Source organism: Notolepis coatsorum, assembly GCF_963971535.1.
Source record: "Notolepis coatsorum genome assembly, chromosome: 9".
NCBI lineage: Eukaryota > Metazoa > Chordata > Actinopteri > Aulopiformes > Paralepididae > Notolepis > Notolepis coatsorum.
In genome coordinates, this window is record NC_140173.1 from 135,041,494 (window position 1) to 135,063,177 (window position 21,684).

Here is a 21,684-nt window from a genome sequence, read left to right on the forward strand (position 1 = left end):
CCTATCTCTCTTTCTGCCTCTCTCTACTTACAAATATGTACATAAAAGTCTTGTCTTCTTGACATTCCTGTGTTGTCCAATCAATTCCTTTTCACTTATAATAAAAAGTCTGTTGTCCATGTTTTATGTATATTACTCCTCACCATAAGCCCTCTTGTCTAGCGCTCCACTAGTTGGTGGAGCTTGAGTGTCTGACGGTCATGTGGTTCCGTGTGAGCGCGCTCAGATGGACGTCCCGTGGCTTGGCTCAATGGCTTCTGGGATGGTTCCTCCGGACACTGACTGGTAGGACATTGGCATGGGCGTCTTGACAGGACTCTGGCGGAACAGCCCCCCGTTGGGTGCCCTGTGTTTGCAGCGGATGGAGGGCATGGTGGCACTGCTGAGAGGCAAGGGCAGGGTCCTGCCAGTGGCCACGCCCAGTGTCCTTCCTGCCCCATGACCCTCCTGGAGGAATGTGGTCACGGAAAGCGGCGGCGCCCCCCGGTGGGCTGGGTAGTCCCGTGCAGCCAAGGCCTCCAGGGACCGGCTGGGCTGCATACTGCCGATGTCCAGGGCAGAGATCTCGATAGACTGGCCTGGTAGCTGCTTGTGGGCCATATCCTCGTCCAGGAGGCTGCTCAAACGCTGGTGGAGGTTCACCTGCTCCAGGTTCACCTCTTTGCCCTGGAGAGAGAGATGGAGTGGAGTGGGATAAATAGGGATGTGGAGTGGGAGAAATAGGGATGTGGAGACGGGTTTAGTGGAAAGAGCGAATTAACGCAGTATAGTATAGTATGAAGTATAGTGAGAAATATGAAGTATTGTGAGAAGTATGGAGTATAGTATGGAATATAGTGAGAAGTATGGAGTATAGTGAGTAGTATGTAGTATAGTGAGAGGAGCAAAGATGTGAATGGGGAGGGAAGATAATGTCAGGAGAGAAGTAGGAGACAGGGAGAAATAAGTTTCAGTTAACAGTTGGTTTAACATCAGGACCCATTAGCTTCATGCAATGCAGTCTACTTAAACAATCAATATGCTGTTAGGAAAGCTAAACACTCCTCTCTCGTTTCCATTACATTGTCACTTTGAATTATGCTGCAATGACATGTCCATTAACTTCAGCATCAATCAAGTAACCCAAACGCTAGATCAAGACTATGCTATGATTTCAAACAGTGGACATCAAGACATTATGGCGTAGAGGCATTACCTTTATAAAACATTCTGAAACTCAAGTCAAAAATTACGGCATGCAATTGTGCAAAGGTAATGTATGCATGTTTCAAACGAGCATTAACCGGGATGTCTCTTCATTCAATAGAGTTCATTTATTGTCTCGTCAAATAAGGTGCACCTTTGTAACCCCATTGTATGAAGAACATCTGTATTTTCAGAAGACAGGCTCTGATGGACATACAATGCCAATGAATCACACATCATGAGTCAATGCGACCCAAAGGAAGGAAAAAGGGACATTTCTAAATCCTTTTCCCCTTTCTTTGCAGAATCAGGCATTAATGGGTCGACACATGTGAGAGAAGGAGAAGCCCAATAAATAACTCTTAGTTCCCAGGTGAATTCAACTCCTATGTTAAATGTGATACTTCTACATCATTCGGCTGCTCCTTGCCCTCCATACTGTAATACCATCCCGTCCGATCCCCATGCCATGCATCCATGGAAGCTATGGCCATTCTGGAGATGGACAAGACAACACGGCAATCAACAGCAGAGACCATGGGGGTGAGATGACCAATGAAGTGACCCCACCCGGCCCCCATGCCCCACCCCTGTCTGGCACAGCCAATGACGACCCAGTACGCCAGGCCTCTCCTGACCTGTGTCAAGAGCCTCTGCCTCCTCCCAGTCTCTCTCTCTGTCTGTCCATATGTCCCGCCTCCCTTCCGGTGAAGCGCTTGTTATGTCATTATATGTCAATGGACCAGAAACCCTTTCCAGACTGTAGTCCTTAGTCACCTGCCGGAGATCACAGACAACCAGACATAACCAACAGGGTACCTGTATCTGGACATTGACATATAATTGCAATAAGATGTCACTTGAGTAAAATGGCTTATAGGTGTATAGACTTAAATATGTTTTCACCTGAAAGAGTTGTCATAATGTCTACATGGGTTCATGCTGTCAGAGAGGTGGGAAAGTACCACAGATGCTCTTAGCAGTTCAAGAAATGTCGACCAGCGCAATGGCAATGGAGTACTCGACAACAATAACATTCAAATGTACTCATGTACTATCTAATACTCCAACAAGAATCAAACAGTACATTTTTTATGAATCATGCTTCTCATAATGACAGCAATATGCGGCTATTATGAGAGCTGCTATACACAAAAGACTGAATCCTATAACTTGAGATCGGTCACAGTAACACAAACTCTCACATACGCGTTCATTTGGGCAGAGCTTGGGTTTTCTGTATGTCAACAGACCTCAGGATAGGCCACATCCAGTGGGTCTTATTGCACTATTGGACTGTCAAGTCAAACAGGCATGTCAAGGCCTAGATTATGCATCATCTGTTGTTTTGCTCACACTTTAGTTTACGGATCCATGTCAAGCCTTAGTTTGTTTGGAACGCATCACGCAGATGGGCTGCCCAGTTGACTGCAATCAAGTGAAGTCAGAGCTCGAAAGCATTAAGACTGAATGGATGAGCTAAAGAGAGTGATTGTACAACTGAAACATGAGATCGACCCAGATGTACAATTTACGGTACGCCGTCTTGAATTTGTCACACTATCGCGCTATGTTTGCTGTCGTCATTTCCACTGCGATTATCATAATGACAATGGTAGTGAATCTATTCAGCCATAAAGCGGGTAATTAAGTAACTTTCCACTTGATAAAAATCCACATGAGAGAGAATCACAGTGACCTATTTTTGAGAGAGGAGCCTCAGAGAAGTCCCTACCAAAAACACCCCAACCTCTCTCCCAACATGAGAAGGAATGAATAGATCACATGATGGTCGGACTATCATCGTCAGGGCAGGGGCACACCTATTATAACTGGGTGTACTGCAGCTCTACTAAATCGGGGCTGGCGTCAGCGCCTGCAGGATCCATAAAGTAGAGTGTGGCAGTGGCATCTCTGGGCAGGACCGGGGGGCCCGGGGGTCTGGGTCTGGAACGGGGCCTTGGCGGGAACGGGAGGCCCGTGGCGGCCACCACGACCCGGTTCTGGGCTAGCAGGCTTGGGCCTGGGCCCGAGCCCTGGCCGGACGAGTTGTCAGTGGTCACCTCTTTGGGCTGCTCTCTCCGGCAGGGGTTGCTGTTCCACCATGTCTCCAAGGCGGCCACCAGGAGGGCCAGCAGGAGCCCCGCCGCCAGGATGCAGAAGACCCCGGCAAAGCTATGGAGCCGCAGGGCCTTCCCCTCTGGCTGGGATGTCGCGTGGCTGTCCAGGTCACAGCGGCCCTTCCTAGGCCACCACTTCTGCTTCAAGATGTCCAGGTCCCCTCTCTCCTGAAGCTCCAGGATTCTGGGGGGGGAAAGGATAGACGGGTGAGAGACAAGAGACGGAGTGAGAAGAATGGAGAGACAATGAGAAAGATGATGGTGGTTTGTTCACATAAGGGCTGCTTTCTCTGGAAATAATTAAAATGGACCATTGATAAATGTATGAACAAGTTCCATCAATCCCGATATTTCCAGTCGCTCCCTCGTCTTGGTTCCGTAGCTTCACTTAACTCATTTAGAGTGGGAGAAGGCAAGACATGGAAAATAGAGAGAGACAAAACAACACTGTCCTGGATAATCTAAGTAAATTAATTCAGGACACAAATAATGGATGACTATGGTAATATCCGTGCCTCGCTAAAATTGCGCTGGGGGATTACATAAAAGACAGTCCAATATCAGCCCTGACTAGAATTAGCTGAGATAATACCCTCACTGACTCAAGAGTCTCAAATCGAAACAAAAACATTTCAGACTGAAATATCCCCCTCTAACATGTAAACAGTTCATGTAATAGCAATGACTCTTAAGCTCATTGAAGATGACCATACCCAGAAGAACGATTAGCGCTGAAGTGTGCTGTATAACAAAGAAAAAAAAGGAAGAGGAAAGATGTGGCATTGACTTGTCGCATCAATTACTAATCTCTAACAAGAGCTACGAGACCAGTTCTGCGTAAACAAAAGAAAGGCAAATAATAGCAGCTTGAAAATAAATGAAGTTGCATATCAAGTTGAATAAGCCCTGTTGGAGAGATGTGCAAATGCTCCAGTCAGCTCATTAGTTAGCCAACATGGAGCAGCGAGGAGAGGGGGGAGAGAAGAGGAGAGGAGAGGAGAGAAGAGAAGAGAAGAGAAGAGAAGAGAAGAGAAGAGAAGAGAAGAGAAGAGAAGAGAAGAGAAGAGAAGAGAAGAGAAGAGAAGAGAAGAGAAGAGAAGAGAAGAGAAGAGAAGAGAAGAGAAGAGAAGAGAAGAGAAAAAAAGATACGAGAAGAGGATAAGAGAAGAGGACAAGAGAAGAGGAGAGACGAGAAGAGGAGAAGAGAAGAGAGGAGAACAGAGGAGGGGAAGAGAGGAAAAGAGAGGAGATGGATGTAGTGAAGAAGAATGATGGTGGCTGACTGGAAACAGAAGCGAGACAGTGAATCTCTCTCACTAGGGAGGATGTCGTTTGGCACGGTCATTATTCAACCTCTTCGGGAGTGACAAGCAAGTGTGTGCACGTATGCACACACGCACGCACACATGCATGCATAGTTGCATACACGCACACATGCATGCATACACATAGCTGGCACAACTTTTGCCACACACCCACCTTCAGCGAAAGAGATGCACTGCAGTAAAACCACAGAGAGTGAAACACCACAGCACCATATTGCTCCACATACTGTACAATATTATTGACCTGGTTTACTGTATGTCTTTAAAATCCAACATAATGACATTGTGTGTGACTTGTGGGCTAGCCAAAGAATTTAATCTAAAGTAGGAATCTATTGTGGTAGCTTGACACTTGACCTGATTTTTACGTGTCACTTGGCAGACAATTTTATGGCTATAGATTTAGAGGCTAGGCAATATATCTTTTGAAAATGTATTGCACATGATTTGACCCACAAACTGGCGCTTTTTAATCTAAAGGGCAAAATGAGGTGGAGAATGTGTCTCCATTGATTATCTGGTCAGTATTACTGTACTGTATGTCATATATGGATTGCCACTTAAGTATCACAATTCTTTGTTGAGATAACTTTGATATCGCCACACTGCCTCCTGAATTGATATTTAACTAACTAGATTGCCATTGAAAAGTGCCAGGTGGAATAAAAGATTTGTTAAATTGTTTTTGCCGTTGCAGGTGGGAAGCATTACACGACTCACTTAGCCCATGTTTCCGGACGCTAGCAAACATTTCTCTTGGGGTCCAATCCAAACAGTCATGTGTGTTTGCGTCTCATCCTCGATTCCCCAGTGAAACGTCACGGGGAAAAAGAGAAGATGTGGAGGAAACGAACGTGCGAAGCATAGGTTAGAAGAAATGGAACATCCCTGTTCACTCAGGGGCCATTTTAAAGTGAATATTGCTGCTTTATTGTGTACCGTTTTGTATGTGTATGATTGTTGTTTGTTTCTGTAACTGAGGGAAACCTCAGAAACTTAACATTTTAAATAAAGGTTGAAATTAAGTGCCGTTTGTGGGAGGAGCTCTACATGTTTAACAGCCTGTCAGAGATCTCTGGAAAACACTTCCGCATGAGGACACATATGTATCCTCCACTAAACCTCTATGTTTCCTACAGCTTTGGAACAGCTTTAAATATGGCGGCAATGTTTCAGGTTCCGAAATTGACTGGTTTGAATGGATGGTTGTCTGCATTTTCAATCCATTCAAATGCTTGTTACAAGGCAGTGTTAGATCATGCAAGGAAAGTCCATAGTTGGTGTGTCCATTGGGTGTGTGTGTGACACAAGGGAGAAAAAAGAGAAATAGTGAGTGACTGACAGGGTCGTTTGTTTACTAATGTTACCAGGCAGCCAGCTTGTAACACTATTACGCTATAGCTACATATCACAGCCAGTCAAATGAATGGAGCTGAACTTAAGATCCCAAATTGTTCGTACTCCGACGCATTCTATAGTACTGTGAGACTTTGGTAGTTTTTTGCTAACACAAGGCAATCATATTTGTGCTCACAGAAGGGAATGTCATCAAATTCCTATGGACTCACAACAGCCACCTGTTGTCAGGAGGCAGAAGTCTGTGTTCTAAAACGAAGGACTGTTGAACGTAGTCTTGTTTCTCTGATTCTATTTTCTGAAGAAGCTATATCATTGGCTTATAATTTACCAGTGATGTTGCTTGTTTCTTTCTGTTCTTGGTAGAATGTCTTAGCGTCTCCAGGCTACAGTATATTCTGCCCGTTGCAATGTACTTTTTTCCTGTTTGTTGCTTTGCTTGTTCACTTTTGAATACACCTCTGAAAGATGAATTCTACCTTTCATTATTGATGATTATCAGATAAATGCAACAGTACCTAACCATAAAATGATGGCCACTTATTGGTAAAACACTCACCCCGAAGTTGTTCAAATGGTCCAATTTGTAAAAACTTCAATGGAAAGTCTGATTCCTTGTAATATCTAGTTTCATATAAAACCATCATTTTCGCTCTAGTATTGAAATTGAGCCTGTGAAAGATTCTGATTATTTATTGTCACGTCAGTATATACCTTTTTCAGCATACAAGAGTGACATTATTTAGTCTTGGTTCCTCGACCGTGCAGCAGCAACATCAATAAAACAAGATAAGAAATAGAAATAGGATAAAGAATACGAGCAATACAAATAGTATAAAGTAGCAGCAGGAGACAATGTTGAAGTACAGTAGCTCTGAATATGGCTCCAAATATAGTGCAGTACAGCTTCAACTATAGTACAGTAATCAATTATGTGTGTAGTAGTGTGAGCAATGTGCGCATGGGGGCATACCCCAGTAAATGTGCATGTAGATTGTTTTTGTGATTTTGTGTTGTGTAAATCTCTTGACATCCATGTGGGTGTGTGTGAGTGGGCAGGCAGCAGTTTGGGCTTTATGGTTGCGGAATCGTCCGTTGTGTGGTTGGGGTGGATGGGCTCTTTAATAATCCTGCGGTCCTTTCTGACACATCGTCTGTTGTGTATTATGTCCTGGATGGAGGGCAGCTCACATTGGCTGATGTTCTGGGCTGTCCGCTCTGACTCTCTGCAGTGCTTTGCGGTTGATGGCAGATCAGTTTTTCATACCAGGCAATGATGCACCCTGTAGGGATACTCTCAGTTGTGCCTCTGTAAAAGGCCCTTATTATCTTGGGACCCATGCTGAATTCCTTTAGCCACCTGAGGTGGAAGAGGCATTGCTGTGCTTTCTTCACCATGTGGTCGGTGTGCTCATCCCATGTGATGTTCTCAGTGAACACTAAGGAACTGTTGACTGCTGACCCATTTATGTTAATGAGCTGGCTTCTCTCCTCTCCAGAGAGCAAAAGGACTTTAGTTAATGAACACATCCTGGATGGCACCAAGCATAATTGGTCATGAAACATACACCTCCCTCCCTTGCATGGCACCAAGCATAATTGGTCATGAAACATACACCTCCCTCCCTTGCCTTTCCGAGTTCTTTAGACCGGCCCGCACGATACATGGAAAACCCCATAGGTATGATGGAATGGTCTGGGATTTCTTCGGTCAACCATGAATCTGTAAAGTTGCAGTCCCTCATTCCCTGCAGGAAGGAGATCCTTGGTCTCAACTCGCCCAGCTCATTATCCAGAGATTGGATGTGAAGCAGAAGGCAATATAGGGCCCCACCAGCTCTCTTCCCTCGTCTCCACTGCTTGCGCTTTAGTACGGCTGCGTTGTATGGGTCCGCTGCAGTTCAGGTGAACAGGGGGTTCTTTCTGGAGAAAGTCCGGTTTGGGGTAAGTTATCGCCAAATCTATTATGTTCAGTAGTGAGTCTCTGTCATATCTTGAGGTTGCTGGCTACTTTAGAGGTAAAAGCAATACAAAAAAAACTCTAAAATAGGCAAGAAGCTGCTAGGTCATTGAGGAGTGCAAGACAAAGTGGCTGTATGCTGCGCCATTTTGGGCTTTCTCAGTAATGGTGGATGGTCGGTAATGCCAATATCGGCCCGATATATCAGTCAACCATTAATAACAGCTTGTATGGATTCAGATGTATGCTGGTGCATGTATACTATTTTCTTCCTTTTCATTTTTGCTTTCATTTTCAATGACAAAGATTATTGTTTCTACTGTATATCAATTAACATTGCAATTACCAATGTTTCATTATCAATGATTTCTCCTAATTTACTATATTTCCTGTGGGATTGTGGCAAGGCCAATATTAGTCTTAACCCTCCAGTCACCCATGTCGCAGTTCTGGTCAAAAAGCCTTTTTTTAACGTGTGTTTGTGGATAGGGTTGGCTAGATTTGATGTATATGGCAAAAAAGTAGCTCAGTATCACATCTTGTACTCACATTACAATAATCCATGTTTGTTTTTTTTAAAACAATCACTATTAACACGTTCAGTGCCGGCCATTAACATGGTAAAGCATGGTTAAATGCCAGCACCCACGTCAATGATAGCGTTGTGAACGCATAATCTCTGTCTTAAATTATGGCTATGTGTCTAATCTGCCTGTCGCTTATCAATGACTTGTTTGCAGTCAACATTGTCGAAACGGATTGTTTTTTAATCGGTTCATTTCCATTTTATAGCATTTTGAAAAGCCCTTGTTTTCAAGGAAAATATAAAGATTCCGTGATAAAAGGCATTTACTGGAATATTCTGGCATACACAAACACGTTGTCATTTTTCGGCCTATTTATGAATCGTTTTCAAATAAACGCTAGATTATCGATAGTATATGTGTACATATGCACGCTATAGAGGCGGGCTGAAAAATCGATTCTCTCATTTCCTCATCAGCGATCACAGCCACACACACACACACACGCATAGGGCAAACGCTTATATATAGGTGAAAATAGCTCTGATTATCCTAAGACTGGTAAAATAAATTCCTTACCTGAGATCAGATGTTATCCAAAAAGATTATTCCAATTCCTGATCGCCATTCCAAATATCGATCACGCTTATTGATTACAGTATTGGGTACTGTAAATACATAATCCACGTGTTTTCCGGGCCGGCGAGCACAATGGATTCTTCAGTTGGCTTGAGGGAAAAGTAAAATGAGGAAACTGGCCACCCCCCCTTCGTCAGTGTAAAGTAATGGGGTGCAGTTACACAGGGAGAGACGATAGGGGGCGGTATCTTCCAAATTGAGCTCAGAGAGACTCTGCAGCACTAACCCGAGGCTCGATTGATGAAATATGAATTCAAATCGCCAATAAAAAAAAAAGACAAACAAACGCTATATAGCGTCGGGGGCACTCAAAGGTCAAGTCAAGTCAAGTCAAGAGTTTTAATTGTCACGGCATACAAGTATACAATGAAATGCGGGTGGTCTTGCCCGCGACGATGTGCAATACAGTGGTACAACATATAATAGAATCCAATAAGTGTGCGTGTGTGCGGCGTGAGTGTGTGCCCGCTCGTGTTAAAGTGGCTGCTAGTGTGTGAGCGTGCACAGCGTGCGTGTCGTGTGTGTGCTCGTGTGTGCTTGTGTGTGGATAGTTCAGTGTTCTGTGGCACTCAATGTTCATTGTTCAAGGCTCTGATGGCCTGGGGGAAGAAGCTGAGCGTAAGCCTCTCCGTCCTAGTAGCTGGGGTTCGCAGGCGTCTGCCTGACCTCAGCAGCTGGAACAGGCTGTTATTGGGGTGGTGGGGGTCTTTCATTATTCTGCAGGCTCTGGATTTGCACCTGTTGTTGTATAGAACCTGCAGGGGAGGTAGCGCAATACCCGTGGTACACTCGGCTGAGCGCACCACTCTCTGTAGGGCCTTCTTGTCCTGTGCCGTGCTGTTTCCATACCAGGCAGTGATGTTTCCGGTCAAGATGCTTTCTACAGCTCCTGAGTAGAAGGACTGGAGTATCTTCCCCGATACTCTGAACTTCCTTAACTGTCTCAGGTGGTAGAGGCGCTGCTTCGCTTTCTTTACTACTGTGTCTATGTGTGTTGACCATGTCAGATCCTCTGAGATGTGGACCCCCAGGTACTTAAAGCTGCTCACCCTGTCCACGGTAGCCCCGTTAATCATCAGTGGTGTGTGTGTCTCCTGCTGTCCTCTCCTATAATCCACGATCAGCTCCTTGGTTTTACCAATGTTCAGGAGCAGGCTGTTGTCCTGGCACCAGCGTTCCAGTACCTCAACCTCCTCCCGGTAGGCCTTCTCATCGTTGTCCGAGATCAGCCCCACCACCACCGTGTCGTCTGCGAACTTCACTATGGAGTTGGAGCTGAACTTGGCCACACAATCGTGTGTGTAGAGTGAGTACAGCAGGGGGCTTAGAACACAGCCCTGGGGGGACCCGATGCTCAGGGTGATGGTGTTGGAGGTCTGACCCCCCACCCTGACCGCCTGGGGTCTTTCACTCAGAAAGTCCAGTACCCAGGCGCTCAGGGCGGAGCTCAGACCCAGCTCGATCAGCTTGTCCACCAGTCTGGTGGGGACTATGGTGTTGAACGCTGAGCTGTAGTCAATGAACAACAGTCTCACATAGCCCCCCTTCTGACGGTCAAGGTGGGAGAGAGTGCTGTGCAGTACCTGGGAGACCGCGTCGTCAGTGGACCTGTTTGTCCTGTATGCAAATTGCATAGGGTCAATATCACTGGGGAGGGAGGCACAAATGTGGTCCTTGACCAGCCTCTCGAAACATTTCATGACCACAGAGGTGAGTGCCACCGGTCTGTAGTCATTTGGACATGTTGGGGAGGGTTTCTTCGGTACAGGGATGATGGTAGACATCTTGAAGCAGGCAGGGACCACTGACTCCGCCAGGGATTGATTAAATATGGCGGTGAACACCGGGGCAAGCTGGTTGGCACACGACTTAAGTATGCGTCCTGTTATACCATCTGGGCCAGCAGCCTTCCTGGTGTTCACCTGCATAAATGCTCTTCTCACACTGTGTTCCGACAACGAGAGAGCGCCCCCGCCCCCCCGCGGTTGCCCCCCCCCCCCCTCCACAACAGCCGGCGCGCCAGTGACGTCACTAGCCAGAGGGCTAGCGGCGACACTGTCTACACCGAACCGAGCGTAGAAGGAGTTGAGTTTGTCCGCGAGAGAGGCGTCGTCGCTCCCCATTGAGGGGGCGCTGACTTTGTAGTCAGTTATTGTCTTCAGTCCCTGCCACAAGCCTCTTGTGTCGTTTTGTGCCATTTGTGTCTCCAGTTTATCAGCATATGTCCTCTTAGCAAGTTTAACAGCCTTGCGCAGAGTGTAGACTGAAGCCTTGTACTCTGTAGTTCAGGGCTGCTCTAATAGTACTGTCCACCCAAGGTTTCTGGTTTGGGAAAACCTGCACCTTTTTCGTGAGGACAATACTGTCAGCTACTGTTGTTATGTAGCTCACAACGGTATCAGCGTACTCGCTGACGTCACTGGCGCTTCCTTGAAACATGTCCCAGTCCGTGTCTGTGAGCGCATCCTGGAGCGTGGCCTCTGATTCGTCAGACCACTTTTTTGTCTCACGTGACACGACGGCGTCACGTGATCTTTGTTTGTATGCAGGGATTAAAAAAATGGAGTCGTGATCGCTCGCGCTTGCAGCACCCATCAATGGCGGACGGCTCTGAACGGGGTGTAACAATGGTCGAGTGTGTTCCTCCCCCTCGTGGAGCAGGCGATGTGCTGAAAAAAGGACAGCATCACTTAAGGTTGTACATCACCTAAGGTCGGCATGAACTAACGACAAAACTCGTCCGTGGCACTCAATGTGTTAAGCGTGTGAACAACAAGTGTGTGACGTACGTGGGTTGGTCATTATCATTATTACTGTATTTGTGACACCATGTGAACATCAGGTTAGTATAGGTAATATTATGTTATTTATGTGGTGTGTGTCTTGGTACTATTGTACTAATTCCCTTTTCTTTTTCCCTTTGCCAGGTGCCGCTCGTCCCTCCTCTGAAGAGTGCTGATTGCCTGATGGGTGGCAGCTGACGGCAATCGCCTCAAGGGACGGGTGGATAAAGCTCCTCACTGTGTCATTTGCCAGTGACCAAGTGGAGTGAGGTTGCCTCCGTTTGCCACTATTGAGTGTATTATTGTATTGGCCTTTTTATGTCAATTGCCACTGTGTGTGTGGACTATTAATTATGTGCTGCCTGTGTAACAGAGGCAACTCGCCCCTGCCACGAATTCGACCATGCCTTGAGTGGGAGTCGAACCCCAGGCGTCCGCACTGCGGGCGACATCACAAACCGCTGCGCCAAGAAAGGAATTCCCTCCTAAGCGCTCAGTTTGGATGCCTCTGGGGAGTGAGTTTTACACCCGTTACACTCACCCCCCCTAAACTCACACCACCCAAGGCATCCGGGTCACGGCACCAGTGTAACAGAGGCAACTCGCCCCTGCCACGAATTCGACCATGCCTTGAGTGGGAGTCGAACCCCAGGCGTCCGCACTGCGGGCGACATCACAAACCGCTGCGCCAAGAAAGGAATTCCCTCCTAAGCGCTCAGTTTGGATGCCTCTGGGGAGTGAGTTTTACACCCGTTACACCTGTGTGGATCAAACCCTGTGTGGGGTATATATACTGTTGGCCCTGTTTTGCCATTTGCCACTCTGTATGGGGTATGTATATTGTTGGCCGTTTTAGATTCATCCTACACTGTGAGCTATATTGTTAGAGTGGTGATTCATCCTACACTCTAAACATTGGGGTTAAAGTGGTGTTCATCCTACACTGTGAGCTACATGGTTAGAGTGGTGTTTCTTTGTATAAACAGGTAAGCTATTAATTATGTGCTGCCTGCGTGGACCAAACCCTGTGTCGGGTATATATACTGTTGGCCCTGTTTTTCCATTTGCCACTCTGTGTGGGGTATGTATATTGTTGGCCGTTTTAGATTCATCCTACACTGTGAGCTATATGGTTAGAGTGGTGATTCATCCTACACTCTAAACATTAGGGTTAAAGTGGTGTTCATCCTACACTGTGAGCTACATGGTTAGAGTGGTGTTTCTTTGTATAACCAGGTAAGCTTGATTGTGTCTTATGGCACTTATGGTTATTTGTAAATATCCCTAATTATCTTATTGCTGGGTGGTTCCCAGACTGCCAACCACGTGGCATGTGGTTGTGTGTTTAGTGTTTGACTGATTGTCTTATTATTATACTTACCTTGTTTGTTCTCCCCTTACCCTTTTCCCTGTTTGTCTATTTGTTGTGGGTTTCATTCCCCTCTTGTATTATGTAATAAATATCATTTACCTTTTGAAAACGCATTTGTTTATTTCTTACCTACCGGGACCTGTGCTTAAAGCACTCACTGGACGTGCTGGTTTCATGTACAGCCCGGTCCAGGTATTTGGTATTAGGTCATCAGACCTTTGTACATGACAAAGTGTCACACCTTTTACCCTAGTCACAGAACTGGACAGGCACCATAACCCGAACCCTAACCCTAATTTAAGAAATAGTAAATGAATAAATATTCAATATGTACGGTGGGGACTGAAGTTAATAATGATATTCATGAAAAAGGGTTAAAAGGAAATCGACACACAGAATAACATAACAGGCCATTTGGTGGATGCTTTTATCCAAAGTACCACACACCATGATTCAACACATTTATTTTTTTCACGTGGGTGGACCCAGTGGCAAACCCTTACCTGGACAGTGTCAACCCATTATCAGCATACAGGTGTGACTGTACTTACTTCTGGGAGAAGAGGTCGCGGTAGGGGCTGCCATGCTGCAGAGCCATGCCGTACCCTCTGCTACTCATGCTGTTGCCTGTCACTGTGAAAGAGCAGTCGTCATCTGTCAGCGCCGCGTACTCCACTACAGCCATGTCCCACAGGAAGGCAAAGGATTCCCTCTTTGCCTGAATGGGACACACACACACACACACACACACACACACACACACACACACACACACACACACACACACACACACACACACACACACACACACACACACACACACACACACACACACACACACACACACACACACACACACACACACACACACACACACACACACAGTTTATCACAGCCATTTAAAGCTGAAGTTCAAAGTTTATAGTTTATGCTTCAACCATTAAGTGAGTGAGTGAGTGAGGTGAGTGAGGTGAGTGAGTTGAGTGAGTGAGTCATCCATGAGTTCATGATACTGCTGGTCTATGAGGTGCTTTGGATCTAAAAACAAGGGGAGAATTACAAGTGTCCATTCTGATTGCCACTAACATTTACACAGCCAGAAGGAGTCAGTCTAAAGTACTGTGTGGTACTATACTATAAAACACAATGTTAGATCCAAATTAAACAAATCACCTCACCTGATGATCTCGCCAATAACCTCAACACCACCTTGTCTGCCTCGCTCAACACACTGGTCCCTCTCAAAGAAAACACTTTTCCCTTCAACATCCCTACACCCTGGTTCACACCTGAGGTCTGCACAATGAAACAGACTGGTCCGCCAATTGCAATGACTCACAGAGATTTCATCTTCACTGTCCACCCAAGAAGCCTCCAAACTCCACCTCTCCACTTACAAAGATGCCCTCACCGCTGCCAAGTCTGCCTTTTTCTCTACCATCATCACTGATTCCAGCTGGAACCCTCAAGCCCTCTTCTCCACCGTGAACAATCTCCTAATTTTTTGCAGACAAAATCACCACTATTAATAAATCACTGTGCCTGTGCCTGACGCAGCAGCCCCTATTCCTGCACCTCTCTTCTCCATCCCTCTTGACCTACTCCCCCCCCCCCCCCCCATGCTGCCTCTCCCTGTTTGCTCCACCTGCCCTCATCTCTAAACTCATCAGCTCATCCAAACCCACAACCTGCTCCCTTGACCCCCTCCCCAGCCCACTGCTGAATACATTCCTCCCTGTCCTCTGCCCCAATCTCTACCCCTCCCCACCTCACTGCTGAATACATTACTCCCTGTCCTCTGCCCCAATCTCTACCCCTCCCCACCCCACTGCTGAATACATTCCTCCCTGTCCTCTGCCCCAATCACAGATGGTGCGGTCAACACTGGTCGCCGTCGGGTTAGCTCAGCAGCGATTGTGCATACTTTTTGTTATTGTGTTTATTTTTAGTACTTTTTTTTATAGAAACAACACTGGCATCGACGATATACGATCGCCAGTCATTGATTGCGTTAAACTCCGGCCTGAAAGAAGGGTTTAACAACACTTTTTGCCAAGGCTGGCCACCGGAGATTCGGCGCGACAACAACAAAGGAAATGGCTGTGCGACCAAACGTAAACACAGAGGATGCAGAAGTGGAATAAAGAAGAGACTGAAAGGTTCTCCTTACCGCCCAGGTATCCCTTCAATCCTGCTGGCAAACGTCCGGAGCATGGAGAAAAAGATCGATGATCTACGAGCGAGGGTCTGTTTTGACCGGAACGTGAGAGATTGCAATATTATGTGCTTTACGGAGACATGGCTCAAAGCATCCACTCTGGACCACATAATATCTCCGTCCGAGTCCTTCTCAGTCTTTCGAGCAGATCGTACAGAAGAGTCCGGGAAGAGCATTGGAGGAGGACTACTTCTTCTGACCAATAACAACTGGGTCAATCCGAAGGAGGTAAATATTCTGTCCCGTTCATGCTCACCGGACCTAGAGCATTTGTTGGTTCAATGTCGCCCGTTTCACCTCCCCAGAGAATTCACTGCCATTATCATGATGGCGGTGAACATGCCTCCACAGGCCAATACTGCCAGGCAGGGCCGTCTCAGGGGGTGTGCGAGCAGTGCGGTCGCACAGGGCCTCGCGGGAAGGGGGGCCTTGCAAAAAAAAAAAAAAAAAATGTTTTTTTTAATTTTTTTTGCGAGGCCCCCCTTCCATTTTTGCAAGACCCTTTTTCATCACAGACCTAAAATCTAGTTTTGCTTATATGCTTATATATTTCACATTAGACACGTTTGTAGAATGTGTCTGACTTGTTCCTGGCTCTGCGGCTCTGCAGACTGCAGATACACTATTGGAGCTCTGGGGCTCTGCAGCAGACATACTATTGGTTTCAACGAAGGGAGGGGTTACATGTGTACAGTCGGCCGGCCGGCGTCAGCTGCGTCTGACTATTTCGCGCGTGCAGCATTGGAGGTTATGCCAGCCAAGACGAAGAGGATGGTCGTTCGGCAGATGGACTGAAGATGAAAGTTGTTGCATGTTAGAAAGTTCAGTCAAGCTAGCCATGTCGGCTTAGCTAAAGGCAGGGACAGCTAGTTAGCTTTAGCTACATTATAATATCGAGTGCTAACGTGTGGTTCAGTCGGGATAGCCATGTCGGCTAGTAGCTTAGCTAAAGGCTAACTAGCGTTAGCTAACCTAGAGAGAGTGCGTGCAGCATTGTTATGCCAAGATGAAGAGGACGGTCGTTCGGCAGATGAACTTCGTCAACTGCACGCGGTTGTCTCCATCCTCTTGGACGTTTGGTGAGTTTTTAATGCACTTTATTCTATTCCCGCCGTGGAGATATCTCTCTCTCTCTCTCTCTCTCAGGCCGGCTAGCTATCGTGGCTACGTTATGTTGGCTAACGTTATGTGGAGCCAGCGGGCCGGCTAGCTATCGTAGCTGACGTTCTGTTAGACCAGCGGGCCGGCTAGCTAACGTAGCTAACGTTATAATGAGCCAAGCGGGCCGGCTAGCTAACGTAGCTAACGTTATATTGAGCCAAGCGGGCCGGCTAGCTGTCGTAGCTAATGTTATATTGAGCCAAATCAGGCCGGCTAGCTAACGTAGCTAACGTTATATTGAGCCAAAGCGGGCCGGCTAGCTAACATAGCTAACGTTATATTGAGCCAAAGCAAGCCGGCTAGCTAACGTAGCTAACGTTATATTGAGCCAAACGGGCCGGCTAGCTGTCGTAGCTAACGGTGTGTACCTGGTGTCAGTACCTGGCTACTCTATTTGCAGTTAGCCTCCTTAGCTGATGTCGGCCGTTGGCTCCTTGCTACTTTGTTTTCTCTGGTATAGATCCTCTTCTCTTTGGATTTAAGTGTTGATCTTTGTCCTTTTGGATCTATGTATATTCATGTTGCCTTTGAAGTTATCTTTTCCTTCTGTTTTGTTCTTCCATTAAAAGTTGAATATCCTTTAGGGGCTCATCTTAGCTGTCTTGCTTATCTCTCTCCCTCTCTCTGTCTGGACCACAGACTCTCTCTGTCTGGATCATCACAGACTCTCTCTCTCTCTCTCTCTCTCTCTCTCTCTGAGCATTGCATTGCTTATAGTTGTCAATTGTGTCGGTCAGTTCATTGCAATTTTTCCTTCAGTCACATTTAGTTTTATCCTGCACCTGGCCTAAAACAGGTTGGATGTGCACACAGCTGCTCTACTGTGTTTGTAGCAGAGCAACCATACCTGGAGCCTTGTAAACAAAGACATCAACACTAGAGTGTGTACTTCTATCTACACAGTACAGCCAAAGCATTCCCATTGCTAGGCAAAAACTCCACCTGTTTTCTACACTGCTTCTTCCCTTGCTGGATTTTCTGCATTACTGCCACTTGTACATGTGTGTTGTGGAGAAATTTGTACAGTGTTACAAAGCGATAACACTGGATATTGACTGTAGAACGGGAGCTCTCTCTCGCTCTCTCTCTCTCTCTTGCTATATGTTGACTGTATCATGCCCAGCCTCGGGCAGCGCTATTATTTAAGAATATGTTGACTGTATGAAAAAACTTATTTTTCCCTTTAGGGGGGGGGGGGGGGGGGGGGGGCTCGCGTTTCAATCTCGCACAGGGCCTCGCATTTCTCCCAGGCGGCCCTGCCTCCAGGGCACTGGTGGATCTACAAGGCCACCTAACTAAACAACAGATTAAACACCCAGATGCAGCCATGATAGTAGCCGGCGACTTCAATCAAGCGAACCTGAAGAAAGTGATTCCATCCTTTTTTCAGCACATCGCTTGCTCCACAAGGGGAGGAAATACGCTGGACCATTGTTACACCTCATTCAAAGCCGGTTACAGGGCAGTACCGGCCCCTCCTTTAGCTGGAGAATCGAGTACATCAGACCACGACTCCATATTGCTTATTCCTGCCTACAGGCAGCCATCACGTGACGCTGTCGTGTCACGTGAGGTAAAGAAGTGCTCCGACCAATCAGAGACAGCGCTACAGGACTGGCGTATGTTTCAGACAAGCTCCAGTGGCGTCAGCGAGTTCGCGGATGTGGTTGTTAGCTTTATAGCAACACTAGCTGATAGTATTGTCCCCAGAAAGACGGTCCGAGTCTTCCCGAACCAGAAACCGTGGGTTGACAGTACTATCCGAGCGGCTCTGAAAACTCGCACCACTGCTTACAACCTGGGCAGAGCGACAGGAAACATGGAGGAGTATAAGGCTACAGTCTATACTCTGCGCAAGGCTGTTAAACTTGCTAAGAGGACGTACGCTGATAAGATGGAAGCACAAATGGCCCAGAACGACACAAGAGGCTTATGGCGAGGACTACAGACGATAACTGACTACAAAGACAACGGCCCCTCAATGGAGAATGCCGACGCCTCTCTCGCGGACCAGCTCAACTCCTTTTAGGCACGGTTTGGTGCTAGCTCACCGGCTAATGACGTCACTGACGCACCGGCTGTCGTGGAGGGGGGGCATCCACGGGGGGGCGGGGGGACTCTCTCATTGACGGAACACAGTGTGAGAAGAGCATTTATGCGGATGAACACCAGGAAGGCAGCTGGCCCAGATGGGATAACAGGACATATACTTAGGTCACTTTCTCACTCACTCTATTCGTTTCTATTTCGTTCCGTTCCGCCCGTGCCGAGATCTGATCCGAACCCCCCCCCCCCTCCTCTCCCCCCTCTAGTTTGTGTACACACTTCATTCTGGGTGCGCTCTGGGTTTTGTTTACGGTTTGCGTTTTGAGCTTGTAAGCTTGCCGTAGTCGATGAGCAAAAGCACGGATGGGAGGGAGGGAGGGATATCGGTAGCTTGGATAAGTAGCCTAGCAAGCCAGCTAATAACACAGCAGCCTACTGCCAAACAGATCCCTCTCGCACTCGCTCATTGCTGTTGCACTAGAGGAGCGCTGCTGCTGCTGCTACAAATCACGACACCCCCCCGGCTATTGTCGATGATGTCACGCTCGAAATGTAAACACAGGAAGTGTTCACACGGAGAGTGGAGAATGGATGTTGATATAAAGATACAAATAACTAATAAATATGAAGCTATATTTGAACCTCTGTTGTCAAGCCTTGTCAATATAACCCACCCCCTTTTCTCACGAATGGAACTCTGTTGTAGAGCCCGCTTTTGATCGTTTTGCAGGGTTAACAATATCGCTAAGCTAACGGCTAACGCTAACGTTACTACACATGCAACATACTAGTAACATTGCTCGCAATCGCATCGATTATATTGAATGTCATTGATCTACTGGTCGACCGAAAATGTAAACGGGAATGTCTTAACACGACTGCGGACTCTGGATGTTGATATAAAATGAACAAATTGCCAATAAATATGAAGTTATATTTTATCACGAATGGATGGTGTTGTAGAGTCCGCTTTTGAGCGTTTTGAGCGATCTACTGGTCGACCACGGCCGACTTGTTGGGCACCACTGGTCTAATAGAAATAAATGCATTCGAACAAATGTATAGACATAGCAATGGCAAACAACATTTATGACGTTATGTCAGCACCAGGCGCCACGCCCGTGAAAAGGTACAAGCTCGCAAAGCCACACCCCCCGTTCTCCCGGGACCGACCCCGAGACCACCTCTGCCAGCTGGTCCCGTTCAGCGGGGGGTGAAACGATTCAGCGCCGACTCGCACCCCAAAAGTGGTGAGTGAGAACACTGCCCCCCGTGCTCCGGGACGGTGATTCGATACAAAAGGCTGAGTGTGAAAGCCCTCTAAAGTCCTGTGCTAACCAGCTAGCCCCTGTGTGCACCACCATATTTAATCTATCCCTGGCTGAGTCCGTGGTCCCTGCCTGTTTCAAGGTGTCTACTATAATACCGGTACCAACAAAATCCTCCCCAACAGGTCTTAATGACTACAGACCGGTGGCACTCACCTCTGTGGTCATGAAGTGTTTTGAGAGGCTGGTTAAGGATTACATTTGTGCCTCCCTCCCCAGTGATATGGACCCTATACAATTTGCATACAGGCCAAACAGGTCCACTGACGATGCGGTCTCCCTAGTACTGCACAGAACCCTCTCTCACCTAGACTGCCAGAAGGGGGGCTATGTGAAACTGTTGTTCATTGACTATAGCTCATCGTTCAACACCATAGTCCCCACCAGACTGGTGGACAAGCTGATCGAGCTGGGTCTGAGCCCCACTCTGAGTGCCTGGATACTGGACTTTCTGAGTGAAAGGCCCAGGCGGTCAGAGTGGGGGGTCAGACCTCCAACACCATCACCCTGAGTATCGGGTCCCCCCAGGGCTGTGTTCTGAGCCCCCTGCTGTATTCACTATACACACATGATTGTGTGGCCAAGTTCAGCTCCAACTCCATAGTGAAGTTTGCGGACGACACAGTGGTGGTGGGGCTGATCTCGGACAACGAGGAGAAGGCCTACCGGGAGGAGGTTGAGGTACTGGAATGCTGGTGCCATGACAACAGCCTGCTCCTGAACATTAGTAAAACCAAGGAGCTGATCGTGGATTTTAGGAGAACACAGCAGGGGACACACACACCACTGAGGATAAATGGGGCTATCGTGGACAGGGTGAGCAGCTTCAAGTACCTGGGGGTCCACATCTCAGAGGACCTGACATGGACAACACACATAGACTCAGTCGTAAAGAAGGCGAAGCAGCGCCTCTACTACTTGAGACAGTTAAGGAAGTTCAGAGTATTGGCTGTAGAGAGCATCTTGACTGGAAACATCACTGCCTGGTATGGAAACAGCACGGCACAGGACAAGAAGGCCCTACAGAGAGTGGTGCGCTCAGCCGAGCGTACCACAGGTATTGCACTACCACCCCTGCAGGCCTTATATAACAAGAGGTGCAAATCCAGAGCCTGCAGAATAAGGAAAGACCCTTATCACCCCAACAACAGCCTGTTCAAGCTGCTGCGGTCAGGCAAACGCCTGCGAACACCAGCAACTAGGACAGAGATACTTCGGCTCAGCTTCTTCCCCCAGGTCATCAGAGTCTTGAACACTGAACTCTCCACACACAAGCACACATGAGCACACACACAACACACACACTGTATACGCTCACACTTCTTTAACTCCAATAAAGTGCTCAAGTGATCAACATTCGGAGTTTCCTTGTCAATTTCAATGTCCATCTGATTCAATACTTGCGTAATAACACCTCTGATTACGCCCTGCTTTCGTCTCATTCTTCACCCATTCTAGAGCTATCCAAAACGTTCATATCTCCGGGTTTCGGCAGTCGATTTCCTCATGATTTAAATCAATAGACTTGTTTGAGATTGGCGAGGCCTGCGCAGGCCTGCTCAGGCGCGCTACCTCACGCTGGGTTGTGAATGACAAGTGAACTCATTCCTGCCTGCTTGCCTGAACTTATATAGAGAGCACATCTCCGCGCAAATAGAAACACGTAT

The 21,684-nt window shown here is 47.2% G+C and overlaps 1 protein-coding gene across 1 annotated transcript in view; it reads right to left on the bottom strand.

Annotated features, from left to right (window-relative positions):
• Nucleotides 1-222: 222 nt before the first annotated feature.
• LOC311233928 (glutamate receptor ionotropic, delta-1-like) overlaps nucleotides 223-21,684 on the bottom strand; it is a gene marked incomplete at both ends in the record, with an annotated part of 834,874 nt that continues 813,412 nt past the window's right edge. Inside the window, 3 exons of the mRNA XM_084320981.1 lie at nucleotides 223-666; nucleotides 3,249-3,489; nucleotides 13,816-13,982. Of these exons, the coding sequence (XP_084177107.1) occupies nucleotides 223-666; nucleotides 3,249-3,489; nucleotides 13,816-13,982 (852 nt within the window). The remainder of the gene's footprint in view (nucleotides 667-3,248; nucleotides 3,490-13,815; nucleotides 13,983-21,684) is intronic.